Below are 13,914 nucleotides of genomic sequence, written 5' to 3' on the forward strand. Positions count from 1 at the left end.
ATGTAACAGTTGCTATCAGTTATTAAATTGCAGAGGAATGAATAAAGTGATTTAATTAATCTTAAAATTACCTGTTTCTGGTTATTCAGTGTACCTGACCCTGATGTCCAAATGGGCAATGTCAAATAATTTAAGTAAGTTCATGATTTTAAAGCAGTCGTTTAATTCTGAAGTTGAATATTCTAGAAATTTATTATTTAAAAATAAGCTTTACTTAAGATGATTTACTATAATGATGGTAAGAAATAGCCAAAAAAACCGGCCAGAGTAGCCGTGCTGTTCTAGGCGCTACAGTCTGGAGCCGAGCGACCGCTACGGACGCAGGTTCGAATCCTGCCTCGGGCATGGATGTGTGTGATGTCCTTAGGTTAGTTAGGTTTAATTAGTTCTAAGTTCTAGCCGACTGATGACCTCAGAAGTTAAGTCGCAGAGTGCTCAGAGCCATTTGAACCATTTTTGAACTAGCCCCAAATACACTGTTAATAGAATGAGATTTTCACTCTGCAGCGGAGTGTGCGCTGATATGAAACTTCCTGGCAGATTAAACTGTGTGCCCGACCAAGAATCGAACTCGGGACCTTTGCCTTTCGCGGGCAACTGCTCTACCATCTGAGCTACCGAAGCACGACTCACGCTCGGTCGGTAGCTCGGATGGTAGAGCACTTGCCCGCGAAAGGCAAAGGTTCCGAGCTCGAGTCTCGGTCGGGCACACAGTTTTAATCTGCCAGGAAGTTTCATACTGTTAATAGTTGTCAGAAAATGACAGAAAATATTCAGAAACTTATAAAACTAAGATTCTTGACATTGGCCCTTTTAGAACCAAGAAATAGAAATCTCCTACGTCCCTTTTGTTGCCATCTTGTTACACACATGTACTATGTAAATGTGGGTGCAAATATTGAGAACAGGTTAATATTTTTGTATAATTTATTTCAAAAAAACGCAGATGTTTATACACAACAGACATTTTTCTGGAGTGCTGGCTTCAGCTAAGCATGTTTATCAGCTGCCGGTCGTTCCATCTCCTGGCCTCATCCCGAGGGGTGCGGCCAAATCTATTCCTGGCCCCCTTGTCGGCTCCTGCCTCCAACAGTGCAGCTGCTGCATCTGCGTGCCCATTGTACGCTGCCCAGTGCAGCGGAGTCGTCGCATTCTCCTCCGTGGCGTTGGGGTCGGCACAGGACGCCACCAGAAAGCGCACGGCAGCCGTGTGTCCAGTCATTGCAGCCAGGAACAGGGGCGTGTTCTGCCACATGTCCCTCGCCCCCAGGTCAGCCCCTGCGGAAAGCAAAGTCTTCGCCACCTCCACCTGCCCCTGTCGTGCTGCCCAGAACAGGGCGGTCCATTTCCACTGACCCCTGGCCTCGACGTTTGCCCCTGCAGCCAGTAGACACTTGACCATATCCACCTCTCCATTTCTTGCCACCCAGTGCAGGGCGGTCCAACCGTCGCTGTCCGTCACCCCTACGTCCGCACCTGCAGCCAGCAAGGGCTCGCATTTCTGACATTCGTGACTGCTGAGCAGCTTCCAGCAGCCTCCTGCCCTTCTCTCTTCCCGAAAGTCTCCTGCACGAAAAAAAAGACATTCTCACACGTTACCATACACACATCTGATGACGGAAGCAGAACTACGGACAGATCTACACTATTGGCCATTAAAAGTGCTACACCACGAAGATGACGTGCTACAGACGCGAAATTTAACCGACAGGAAGAAGCTGCTGTGATATACAAATGATTAGGTTTTCAGAGCATTTACACAAGGTTGGCACCGGTGGCGACACCTACAACGTGCTGGCATGAGGGAAGTTTCAAACCGTTTTCTCATACACAAACAACAGTTGACCGGCGTTGCCTGGTGAAACGTTGTTGTGATGCCTCGTGTAAGGAGGAGAAATGCGTACCATCACGTTTCCGACTTTGATAAAGGTCGGATTGTAGCATATCGCAATAGCGGTTTATCGTATCGCGACATTGCTGCTCGCGTTGGTCCAGATCCAATGTCTGTTAGCAGAATATGGAATCGGTGGGTTCAAGAGGGTGATACGGAATGCCGTGCTGGATCCCAACGACCTCGTATCACTAGCAGTCGAGATTACAGGCATCTTATCGGCATGGCGGTAACGGATCGTGCAGCCACGTCTCGATCCCCGAGTCAACAGATGGGGACGTTTGCAAGACAATAACCATCTGCACGAACAGTTCGACGACGTTAGCAGCAGCATGGACTATCAGCTCGGAGACCGTGGCTGCGGTTGCCCTTGACGCTGCATCACAGACAGGAGCGCCTGCGATGATGTACTCGACGACGAACCTGGGTGCACGAATGGCAAAACGTCATTTTTTCGGATGAATCCAGGTTCTGTTTACAGCATCATGATGGTCGCATCCGTGTTTGGCGACATCGCGGTGAACGCAAATTGGAAGCGTGTATTCGTCATCGCCATACTGGCGTATCACCCGGCGTCATGATATGGGGTGCCATTGTTTACACGTCTCGGTCACCTCTTGTTCGCATTAACGGCATTTTGAACAGTGGACGTTACATTTCAGATGTGTTACGACCCGTGGCTCTACCCTTCATTCGATCCCTGCGAAACCCTACATTTCAGCAGGATAATGCACGACCGCATGTTGCATGTCCTGCACGGGCCTTTCTGGATACAGAAAATGTTCGACTGCTGCCCTGGCCAGCACATTCTCCACATCTCTCACCAATTGAAAACGTTTGGTCAATGTTGGCTGAGCAACTGGCTTGTCACAATACACCAGTCACTACTCTTGATGAACTGTATCATGTTGAAGCTGCATGGGCAGCTGTACCTGTACACACCATCCAAGCTCTGTTTGACTCAATGTCCACGCGTATCAAGGCCGTTATTACGGCCAGAGGTGGTTGTTCTGGGTACTGATTTCTCAGGGTCTATGCACGCAAATTGCGTGAAAATGTAATCACATGTCAATAGTAGTATAATATATTTTTTCGATGAATACCCTTTATTATCTGCATTTCTTCTTGGTGTAGCAATTTTAATGGCCAGTAGTGTAAAAGCACACATGTGCAAACCGAGCTAGGTGTCGCAGAGGTTAGCACGCTTCACTCGCATTTGGGAGGACGGCGGTTCGAACACTGACCCGGCCATTGTGATTTAGGTCTTCCGTGATTTCCCTAAGTAGCTTAAGGCAAATGCACGGACGGTTCCTTCGAAAGGGCATGGCCGACTTCCATCCCCATCCTTCCCTGATCCGTAGAGATTGATGACCTCGCTGTTTAGTTCCCTAACCCGAATCAACCAATCAACCAATACATCTGCAGTGACAAACGATGAATCTACAATTCTCTCCCTTCAGTGATGCAGAGCACTGGGACTTCCTCTGTATATTAAGGTACAAATGTATCTCCCTCACAAATTCTTCATCCACTCTACGCTGAAAAGTCCTACATTCCATCTAATTCAGTTGTCCCACTTTTGTCATGCTGATTGCTGCCACTATGTTCCTTTGCCCTCTGGATGTCACTGTTAAGCAGTCGTTGGCCTCCAGTGAAAGAGCACGCAGCCGATACTGCCTGTAGTAATCCCTTACGACACTTGGAAATGTGACGAAGCTGATCACATCTCCAGGTTTTTACAAAAACTATTCTGTCGTGGTAGAAAAAAAATCAGCTCCTTTATTCGCAAATATCTTGACACACCATCATCAGGGATACAAGAAACCATTTAGCCAAAATGATTCACATTTAGCAACAATACTAACTCTCCTCTACTATCCCTCCGCAAACACACATGTTGCCGCATGCACACGTGCACTTTGCACAGATAAAAGCGTCTGCACAATAATAGGACACACACACAGACAGACTTGCAGCCTTAATTCTTGTGATGGCAATGCCTCTCAAGGTAACAGCAAACCATGTAGGTCATAAGAGTAAATGCACATTTCATTCATTTGTCTAATTTACGATATGAAAATTTGCTCGAAGTGAATCTGAGCTTCCTGAACACCTCGGAGATCTCTCACGCCGCTGTAGATACTGAGAAAAGATGGACGTCATGTCATCAGTATGTGAAGCCCCCTGTGCAACGACCGTAACAGCTGAGTGTTGCTTTTCCTCAGATGTAAAATGTAACAAATTCTTTATAAGTGAATGGAGTTAACAGCAAATTTATTTTGTTACTCTGCCGAGTGAAGTGTTGCACATGAGAAACCCACCCTCAGTCAGCCAATCAAATGGCCACTTTTTACTGGTATAAAATATAATGCCCAAATGAAAGTGCTGATGCCGCTGTTTCAAGTGAAAGTCGTACACTGCATATACTCAAAATGGATCGTAGTGTTCTCACAGCTGTTCGTTTCTCGATTCTTCATCTTTCCTATTCACTGACGAAGCAAAAAATGTAAATTCACGATGCCTCTACAGTGGCCAACGACGAAAGGTTGCACAGTGCTTTAAAAGGTGAGACCATGCACCTCTGCCTGCCTCTGATGTGAATTACTGTCAACACTGACCCACAGTCTGACACAGAATACTAGTAATGGTGCCACATAGCTTTAAAACACACTGACAGAGATCAAAGCCAGAACGCCGACATTCCTCCAGACCTGCAAACATTTCCAAAGGAACTTTGCTCGTAATCAGAGTAACACGCGCACTGCAGTATCATATTTATCCGCCGATACCGGGCAAGCGGGAATATAAATAACGGATGTACGAGTACAGGTCGTAGACGCGAGGTTGACGACATATGTGGGTTTGGGGCTGGTCCTGAGTCGTGCCAAATGGTGAGGCGACCGCTCCCGATACAACGGGAAATCCGGGTTTGAGTTCCTGTCCGATGATTCCATTCAGTACCCAGAACAACCCACTCTGGCCGTAATAAAAGCCTTGATACGCCTGGGCATTGAGTCAAACAGAGCTTGGATGGTGTGTACAGGTACAGCTGCCCATGCAGCTTCAACACGATACCACAGTTCATCAAGAGTAGTGACTGGCGTATTGTGACGAGCCAGTTGCTCGGCCACCATTGACCAAACGTTTTCAATTGGTGAGAGATCTGGAGAATGTGCTGGCCAGGGCAGCAGTCGAACATTTTCTGTATCACCCCCCTGAACCCACCGATTCCATATTCTACTAACAGTCATTGGATCTCGACCAAAGCGAGCAGCAATGTCGCGATACGATAAACAGCAATGGCGATAGGCTACAATCCGACCTTTATCAAAGTCGGAAACGTGATGGTACGCATTTCTCCTCCTTACACGAGGCATCACAACAACGTGTCACCAAGCAATGGCGGTCAACTGCTGTTTGTGTATGAGAAATCGGATGGAAACTTTCCTGATGTCAGCACGTTGTAGGTATCGCTACCGGCGCCAGCCTTGTGTAAATGCTCTGAAAACCTAATCGTTTGCATATCACAGCATCTTCTTCCTATCCGTTAAATTTCGCGTCTGTAGCACGTCATCTTCGTGGTGTAGCAATTTTAATGGCCAGTAGTGTATGTACCGTATAAAAATGAAAATTCTTAGATTGAGAGGTTGCTTAGCACTTTCTGTAAAAATTTTCGCAGATACCACATGGATATCAACTTCATTAGTAACAATGATTCAGTCCAAAATATTACATTGTAATGACCAGTATGCTTGTACCCTCGTGCGCAGAAAAGAGAGCAACGGTGACCCAACCGTTACAGTGTTCATTCGTGTCCTTGTTAGCGAGAGTGAAGTTCAAAACTCCACCGCAAAACACCGATGGACCATACAAGATGACTTGGGCGTCTACGAAATCCTTGGTAGTAATAGAAATGTTGTCTATTGCTTTAAAAACTGTAAGACGCGAACGCCTGTCACGTCTGGTAATGTACGATTTGTTACACTTTTCCACTGTCGATGCGGAGCCGAGAAGCATGCAGGTCAGTCCTGCAGTGCTACGCGAACAGAAATTTCCCGCATTGATTAGAGATGTGATATTCATAGGACATGTACACTAGTATGTACTGCAGAACTGATTAGCATTTCAGTCGCCTGAGTTCAGCACATGTCCTGCTGCCTGGTAGCCACAGGGTCCGCCATGGGCCCTGATAACTTGTTCCATGCGTGATGGCATCGAGGCATATAAGGCGGGAATGGCGTCCTGTGGCATAGCCATCCACACTTCATTCACCTGGTTCCAAAGTTCATCTATGGTGGTCGACACTGGGTGATGGCGCTGCGCCCGTCGCTTCACCACATCCCACACGTTTTCGATTGGCGACAAGACTGCTGATCTGGCGGGTCAGAGCAAAAGGCTGACATCCTGCGGCACCAAGAAGGCACACGTTCATGCAGCAAAATGTGGTCGTGCGTTATCTCGATGGAAAATGGTGCCTGGGGCAGTGTGTACAAAGAGTACAGCTATGGGTCGCAGAATGTCATTCACGAAGGTCATATAACGGCTCTTCTTCTTTATGATTTGGTTTGATTTGTACTTGGACTCGGCTAAAACTCGGCGACAGTCGGTACAGTGTTGAGATCGTTATCAAGTTACGATGACGACGGTACACAAACGAAATGTCGACGTGCGTGAGATATTTACTTCACCAATAATCGTAATTAATCGTTCGTAATCGATGTTTAACTGATTAATGATGAAATATTAATGATAAAACCAATACAGTCACATCCACAACAAATTCCCTACAAGCTGGTCGTAATTTCAAGTATCTAAGAAATCGTAACTGTGGGCTTGTTATTTGAGTCAAAGATTCTACACAAGTGCCGAACGCTACAGTCAAATATTATCGCCGCGCGTAATTATTACTCGGGAATTTCTTGTCAAGAATTTGATAGAATTTTAAATCACAAATGCACGACTTGGCACGAGAGGATGTTTTATTGCACAATATCAGACACTTCCTAACCGAGCCTTGAGAAGAAAACTTTCCCAGGTGTTGGGGGGATTCAAATTATATGCTTCGGACCTATCCCTGAAGTTCCATAAACCACTGGCTATTATGAATGAAAATTGTCTATCAGTGTTCGTTGCCTAAATCACTGTCTAAGTAATGTTTAGTTCAATTATCTAGTTAAAATTTCACTTTATTGTAGTGGATAAAAGTCCTCCGTTCGAATTATAATGCCGTGATATTTGAAGTCAGAAGATCGTATTACTGCGTCATAATAGATCGCAATTATTCAATTTCAAAAACATTCTAAGCGCGCCTACATGTACGAGCATTCAGATATATGACCTCTTTCGGCTAACTCTCGTAACGTAGTGACAATGCATTGAATTATACTTAGTCATTACTCACGATTCCCAAAGAGCACTCACACGGAGCATTCTTTGGGATCGTTGGTTCTACTTTGCGAATGTTAATTTATGCTAATTCTGCGATTTATTATGATTTTGATTTTAATTTTACTGAAATTTAATCTTTCTTTCGTAGATTGCTAAATTGTCAAGTCTTTGATTCCTGATTTAATTACTTGTTATTGTCCTAATCATAGTGATAAATGGAACTTCGTTCGCTTATTCACTTTTCTGGGAATTTGGGGCTTGGGGGGAAATCTTTGGGGTATTGGGAGCTAATTTTTGATTTTTTATTTCTCGTCCGAGGAAGTGGCATTACAGTCACAGTGTGCTGGACACACACAAACTGTGATTTATGGCTGTACCCAACACCACCCCCACACCATAAGGCCTCGAGTCGGCCGTGAAAGTCTCGTGCCAATGCAGTCACTGTGATGCCGCCTCCCCCTCTCTGGAGCGAACCGAAATGCGGCCATTACTTTCAGACAAACAGAAACTAGATTCGTCAGAAAACACTATCGGATGCCATTCTTGTCGCCAGCGACGTCGGTCCATGCATCATTCACGTCTAGAACCTTTCTGCACATTCGTCAAAGACAGGCAGAAAAGTGGACGACGCGCACGTAACTCATGCTGTAATAAACGGCGACGGTCTGTCACCTCTGGTAGTGTACGATTTGTTACACTTTTCCACTGTTGATGCGGAGCCGAGAAGGATGCAGGTCTGTCCTGCATTGCCACACGAATAGAAATTTCCCGCATTGATGCATCACGTTCTCTCTCACCAATAATGCGCCCTCTTTCAAACTCACTGATTTGACGGTACGGATCGCTCATACGTCTGCGAGGCGTCCTGCACGTCTGATCATGTTACACTGATCCTTTACGTTTATTTTATAGCGACAACGAGAGCGGCAGGCATACTTTACCGGTAGGTGGTGTTGCGACGCGATATCGATGTTGGCCTTGAACCTGCTGGCCGACATGGTTCAAATGCTAATCGTGTCTGCAGAACATAGTAACGTACATATCCTGTGAATATGAACGTCCTACTTGTAGTCGCTCAAGATGTTCTGTTTTCTCTGAACATGAGTGTACATATTCCAGGTGGCTCTGCTATATTTGGTTTAATGTATGTAGGAACACTAATACGAGATGGGTGTATCTTAGGATTTCATCAGAAAAAGTACCAAGAACACTACATAAAAAATTGATGATACTCTGGGAACAATTTTTTTTTCATTTATAAAGTATGGCTCAAGTTTTCCTCTCTACACTAGTGTAGAATGTTATACAGTTGTTGCTGTCATAATTACAGGCATCAAACGCTAAGATATCATTCAGTTGTGTTGAGTTGTACCGAGAAGCGGTACCTTACACAAGCAGTAATATAAGTGAACTCATTTTAATGCGTTGAAAACTGACGAATAAGTCTTTGGCGATGGAACCAGTGAATGTGCACTGAAATGAAATGATGCCAGTGCAAACGTTGCACCTGCAGCTTAATACGTAGGCTGGAACTTAAATAGTGCCAACACTGCTGTCGAGACACTATGCAATGGAATCTACTATTGTCGCTGATAGCACACGTTGTTGACATACCTACCTTACCTCCGAGTAAATGGACTCGCCCGTCCCACGTCACCGGCATGCGCACGGAGTTGGATCAAGATTGAATGTGCCACAGTTCGTACAGCGCGACAATGTCATCAAGGTCTTCAAGAGGCGTGCGGGGAATCGGCATTGCCGTTCAAAACAGTGCCACGTTGGGTAAAAGCCTTCAACGAAGGTCGGCAAACTGTGGCAGACATGCATCGGACAGATAGTCCTAGCGTCTCAGAAGAAGAAGTGCATGCTGTAGCCGCGTTAGTGAGCAGTGATGGACGCCGTACGATTCGTGAGCTCGCCCATGAAGCCGGATTAGCGCATACGACGGTGCTTCGGGTGCTGAAGGAACGCCTGGGCATACGAAAAATTGCATCAGGATGGGTTCAGCATGAATTGACGGAAATGAAGAAATGGATGCGTTTCGACGCTGCTCAGACGCACTTGGAGCGCTATGAGAGCGAAGGAGAGGCTTTCTTACACCATATGTTAACACTAGATTGTCTATATACTCCTTCCACCTTTCTGCTTTCCCTTCTTTGCTTAGGACTGGGTTTCCATCTGATCCCTTGATATTCATGCAAGTGGTTGTCATTTCTCCGAAGGTCTCTTTCATTTTCCTGTAGGCAGTATCTATCTTACCCCTAGTGAGATAAGCCTCTACATCCTTACATTTGTCCTCTAGCCATCCCTGCTTAGCCATTTTGCACTTCATGTCGATCTCATTTTTGAGACGTTTGTATTCCTTTTTGCCTGCTTCATTTAGTGCATTTTTGTATTTTCTCCTTTCATCAATTAAATTCAGTATCTCTACTTTTACCCAAGGATTTCTACTAGCCCTCGTCTGTTTACCTACTTGATCCTATGCTGCCTTCACTATTTCATTCCTCAAAGCTATCCATTCTTCTTCTACTGTATTCCTTTCCCCTATTGCTGTCCGGGATATGCTGAACAAAAGAACGATGACCCCTGAAACCTCGCTTATTTAGATATATTAGCCGTGACTTCTCGCGATGCTCTCGGCAGGATAGTTACGCGCTTTGCGGCGTCTTGGTTGGCTAGCGCCCTCTGTGAAGGACGGCCACGGCTCGCGAGGTGAAGAGACTCGGTTGGCGGCAGTGACAGAGGGCAGGCAAAGCACGGAGCACCGCGAGTAGTCAGCGGGCTCTCGGTGTACTGCGAGGACGCACGGGCTGACATTCCGGCGGCCAGTGGAACTGGAGTGCGGAAGCAGTCACCCGTCAACATAGTCACGAATCGTGCCCATATGGAATCCTGAGGAGAGCGCGGGAGCTTACCCTGGCGTGCATGTTTACGATGAGTACCTGGACTAGCTCTAAATGGGGAGTCATTTTATGGTGGAACATTTGGACGTCATTCCTCCGTGTAGCCACACTGATTTTCGCTAGTCATTTCTTAAACCACAAAGTCGTATTTTCGTTATTGAAATACTGTAAGTTTGTCAGTTACTCTTCTCTCTTGTCTAGCGCTCTTGTTGTCAAAACAAGTACAGTTTAAAAGGAACAGAAATCTTCTGTAGCACAACACAGCTCTCGTAATCTCCATACCTGTGCCATCTGCTGTCCACAGTTCTATGCCATCAGTGTAGTTTTCTTTCTTAGACCAGAAGAGATACAGCACTCGCAGCAATGTTATTATTTCGCATCTTGTAGTTCCTTTAGCATCTGTTCCACTCGAATATCGTACACTTTCTTTCTGAAACTGAATATACACTGATGACCAAAAACAAGTTATTTTTCCGTCTTTGGACCGAAGTACTACACTGATTCTGCGTATCAGGGATCCGCCAGTTTGTTCGTAGGTTTTTGGACGTATGTGGCATTAGCTGTCTGCGCGCAGGTCATGAAATTCGCCTAGATAACCAGCCGCTCATTTTCGTACACGGTGATGTCGCCTGATACGATCCAGATGGTTTCCGTGTCATTTACATCAGGTGAATTTGCCCACCGAGGCATCAACGTGGCTTCACTATACTGCTCCTCAAACCACTGCAGCGCTATTCCGGCGCCGAGACACGGACGATTGTACTACTGAAAGATGACGCCACCGTCGCGGGAGACAGCAAGCACGAAGGGATGCAGGTGGTTCGCAGCTGTCGGCACACCTTCGATTACTACCACAGGCCCCATGCAAGTTCAGGAGAACGTCTCCCGTAGCATAATACTGCTCCCAACAGCCTGCGCCCGTAGCGCGCTGCACGTTTCGAGCCGCCGTTCACCTCGAAGACGGCGTTAATGGAGACGACCAGGGACCTCGTGTAGGAAAACTGTGATTCACCCGAGGAGCCGACACGTTGAGATTGATCGACGGTCGAATTCCTAAGATTCTGTACCCACTGCTATCTTAATTGACGATGTAGCTGGGTCAACATTTGAACACGTAGGGGTGGTCTCCTGCAGAGCTCCATGTCCAACATTGTACCATGAATGGTGTGTTCCGAAGCACTTCAGCATACGCCTGCATTGTGCTCTTTCGGCACAGATGCAACAGATCGCTATCTACGTTACTTTACAGAGCAGACAAGCCTCCGAACCCCACGTTCTGGGGACGGTCGTGGACATCCAACCATTTAGCGCCTAGTGGTACTTTAACCGTCCTTCTACCTCTTACCATAGATGCTCACAATAGTAGAATGTGAACATTCGACCAGTTTCACTGTTTCCGAGATACTCGTTCACAGGCTCTGTGTAATAATACACAACTCGCCATTAAAATATATTATACTAGAACTGACAAGTGATTACATTTTCACGCAATTTGGGTGCATAGATCCTGAGAAATCAGTACCCAGAACAACCACCTCTGGCGTAATAACGGCCTTGATACGCCTGGGCATTGAGTCAAACAGAGCTTGGATGGCGTGTACAGCTGCCCATGCAGCTTCAACCCGATACCACAGAAGTGACTGGCGTATTGTGACGAGCCATTTGCTCGGCCACCTTTGCCCAGACGTTTTCAATTGGTGAGAGATCTGGAGAATATGCTGGCCAGGGCAACAGTCGAACATTTTCTATATCCAGAAAGGCCCGGACAGGACCTACAACATGCGGTCGTGCATTATCCTGCTGAAATGTAGGGTTTCGCAGGGATCAAGTGAGGGTCGTAACACATAAGAAATGTAACGTCCACTGTTCAAAGCGCCGTCAATACGAACAAGAGGCGATCGAGACGTGTAACCAATGGCACCCCATAAAATCACGCCGGATGATACGCCAGTATGGCGACGACGAATACACGCTTCCAATGTGCTTTCACCACAATGTCGCCAAACACGGATGCGACCATAATGATGCTGTAAACAGAACCTGGATTCATCCGAAAAAATGACGTTTTGCAATTCGTGCAGCCAGATTCGTCGTTGAGTACACGATCGCAGGCGCTCCTGTCTTTGATGCAGCGTCAAGGGTAACCGCAGCCATGGTCTCCGAGCTGATAATTCTGCTGCAAACGTCGTCGAACTACTCGTGCAGATGGCTGTTGTCTTGCAAACGTCCCCATGTGTTGACTCAGGGATCGAGACGTGGCTGCACGATCCGTTACAGCCATGCGGATAAGACGCCTGTCATCTCGACTGCTAGTGATACGAGGCCGTTGGTATCGAGCACGGCGTTCCGTATTACCCTCCTGAACCTACCGATTTCATATTCTGCTAACAGTCATTGTATCTCGATGAAGGGGAGCAGCAATGTCGCGATACGATAAACCGTAATCGCGATAGGCTACAACCTGACGTTTATCAAAGTCGGAAACGTGATGGTACGCATTTCTCTTCCTTACATGAGGCATCGCAACAACGTTTCACCAGGCAACGCCGGTCAACTGCTGTTTTTTGTATGAGAAATCGTTTGGAAACTTCCCTAATGTCAGCAGGATGTAGGTGTCGCCACCGTAGCCAGCATTGTGTGAACGCTCTGATAAGGTAATCATTTGCATATCACAGCATCTTCTTCCTGTCGTTAAATTTCGCGTCTGTAGCACGTCATCTTCATGGTGTAGCAATTTTAATGGCCAATAGTGGAATCTGCTCTTTGTCAAAGTCGCTTGTCTCAATGGATTTTCCCATTTGCAACCCCTATCGTCGCTAGCGTATTTCCACTTCCGCGTGTGCTCTGCTTACATACTTTTGCTACCGCATCACGAGCCCGCAACCCCACCAGGCGGTATCCAATGTCACAGTGGACCGACAAGAACCTTTAGATGTACTGAAGTGGTACTATGATCGTTCGTCGGTGTCTGCAGCTTCTATCGAGAACCGGGCTGTAGAAGGATGCAAGAAAGACTGCGAAATAATACAAACTACGAAAAAATGGGAAATTAGAATACGAGTGGGTAAATTGTACCAGTGATAGGATGTTGTGTGAGGTCGTTTCCTGACACTACTTGACCCAAGAAACGGCCAGCGAGACCTGCCTTATCCAAAATTCTTGAAAAAGTAATGTATTGTAGAGTAGCTTCACACCTTTGGAAAAATAAAGTTTTAACAACAAGTCAGTTTGGTTTCGAGAAGGGTTTTTCAACGGAAAATGCTATAGATACTTTCACTAATGAAATATTAAATGCTCTGAGTAACCGGAAGTCACCCATTGCGATTTCTTGTGATCTATCAAGGGCTTTCGATTGTGTAAATCATGGAATACTTCTAGATAAGCTCAAGTACTGTGGTATGAATGGGGCAGTGCTCAAATGGTTTAAATCATACCTAACTGGAAGAGTGTAGAAAGTTGAAATAAGCAGTTCACATAATATGCAAAAAACTGGTGATTTCTCAAACTGGGGAACAATCAAGAATGGGGTGCCGCAAGGTTCGGTCTTGGGTCCTCTGCTGTTTTTTAATATATATTAATCACTTGCCATTCTATATTCACGAAGATGCAAAGCTGGTACTTTTTGCCAATGATACAAGTATAGCTATCACAGACAAGAATTAACTGGTGAAATTGTAAATGATGTTTTTCAGAAAATCATTAAGTGGTTCTCTGCAAATGGGCTCTCATTAA

General features: G+C 46.0%; 1 protein-coding gene across 1 annotated transcript in view; it reads right to left on the minus strand.

Moving 5' to 3' along the window:
• Positions 1 to 913: 913 nt before the first annotated feature.
• The window catches only part of LOC126210077 (uncharacterized), a 75,311-nt gene continuing 62,310 nt past the window's right edge, over positions 914 to 13,914 (minus strand). Inside the window, exon 6 of the mRNA XM_049939204.1 lies at positions 914 to 1,566. Within this exon, the coding sequence (XP_049795161.1) occupies positions 1,272 to 1,566 (295 nt within the window). The 3' untranslated portion in view covers positions 914 to 1,271. The remainder of the gene's footprint in view (positions 1,567 to 13,914) is intronic.

This window comes from Schistocerca nitens, chromosome 10 (assembly GCF_023898315.1).
Source record: "Schistocerca nitens isolate TAMUIC-IGC-003100 chromosome 10, iqSchNite1.1, whole genome shotgun sequence".
Classification (NCBI taxonomy): domain Eukaryota; kingdom Metazoa; phylum Arthropoda; class Insecta; order Orthoptera; family Acrididae; genus Schistocerca; species Schistocerca nitens.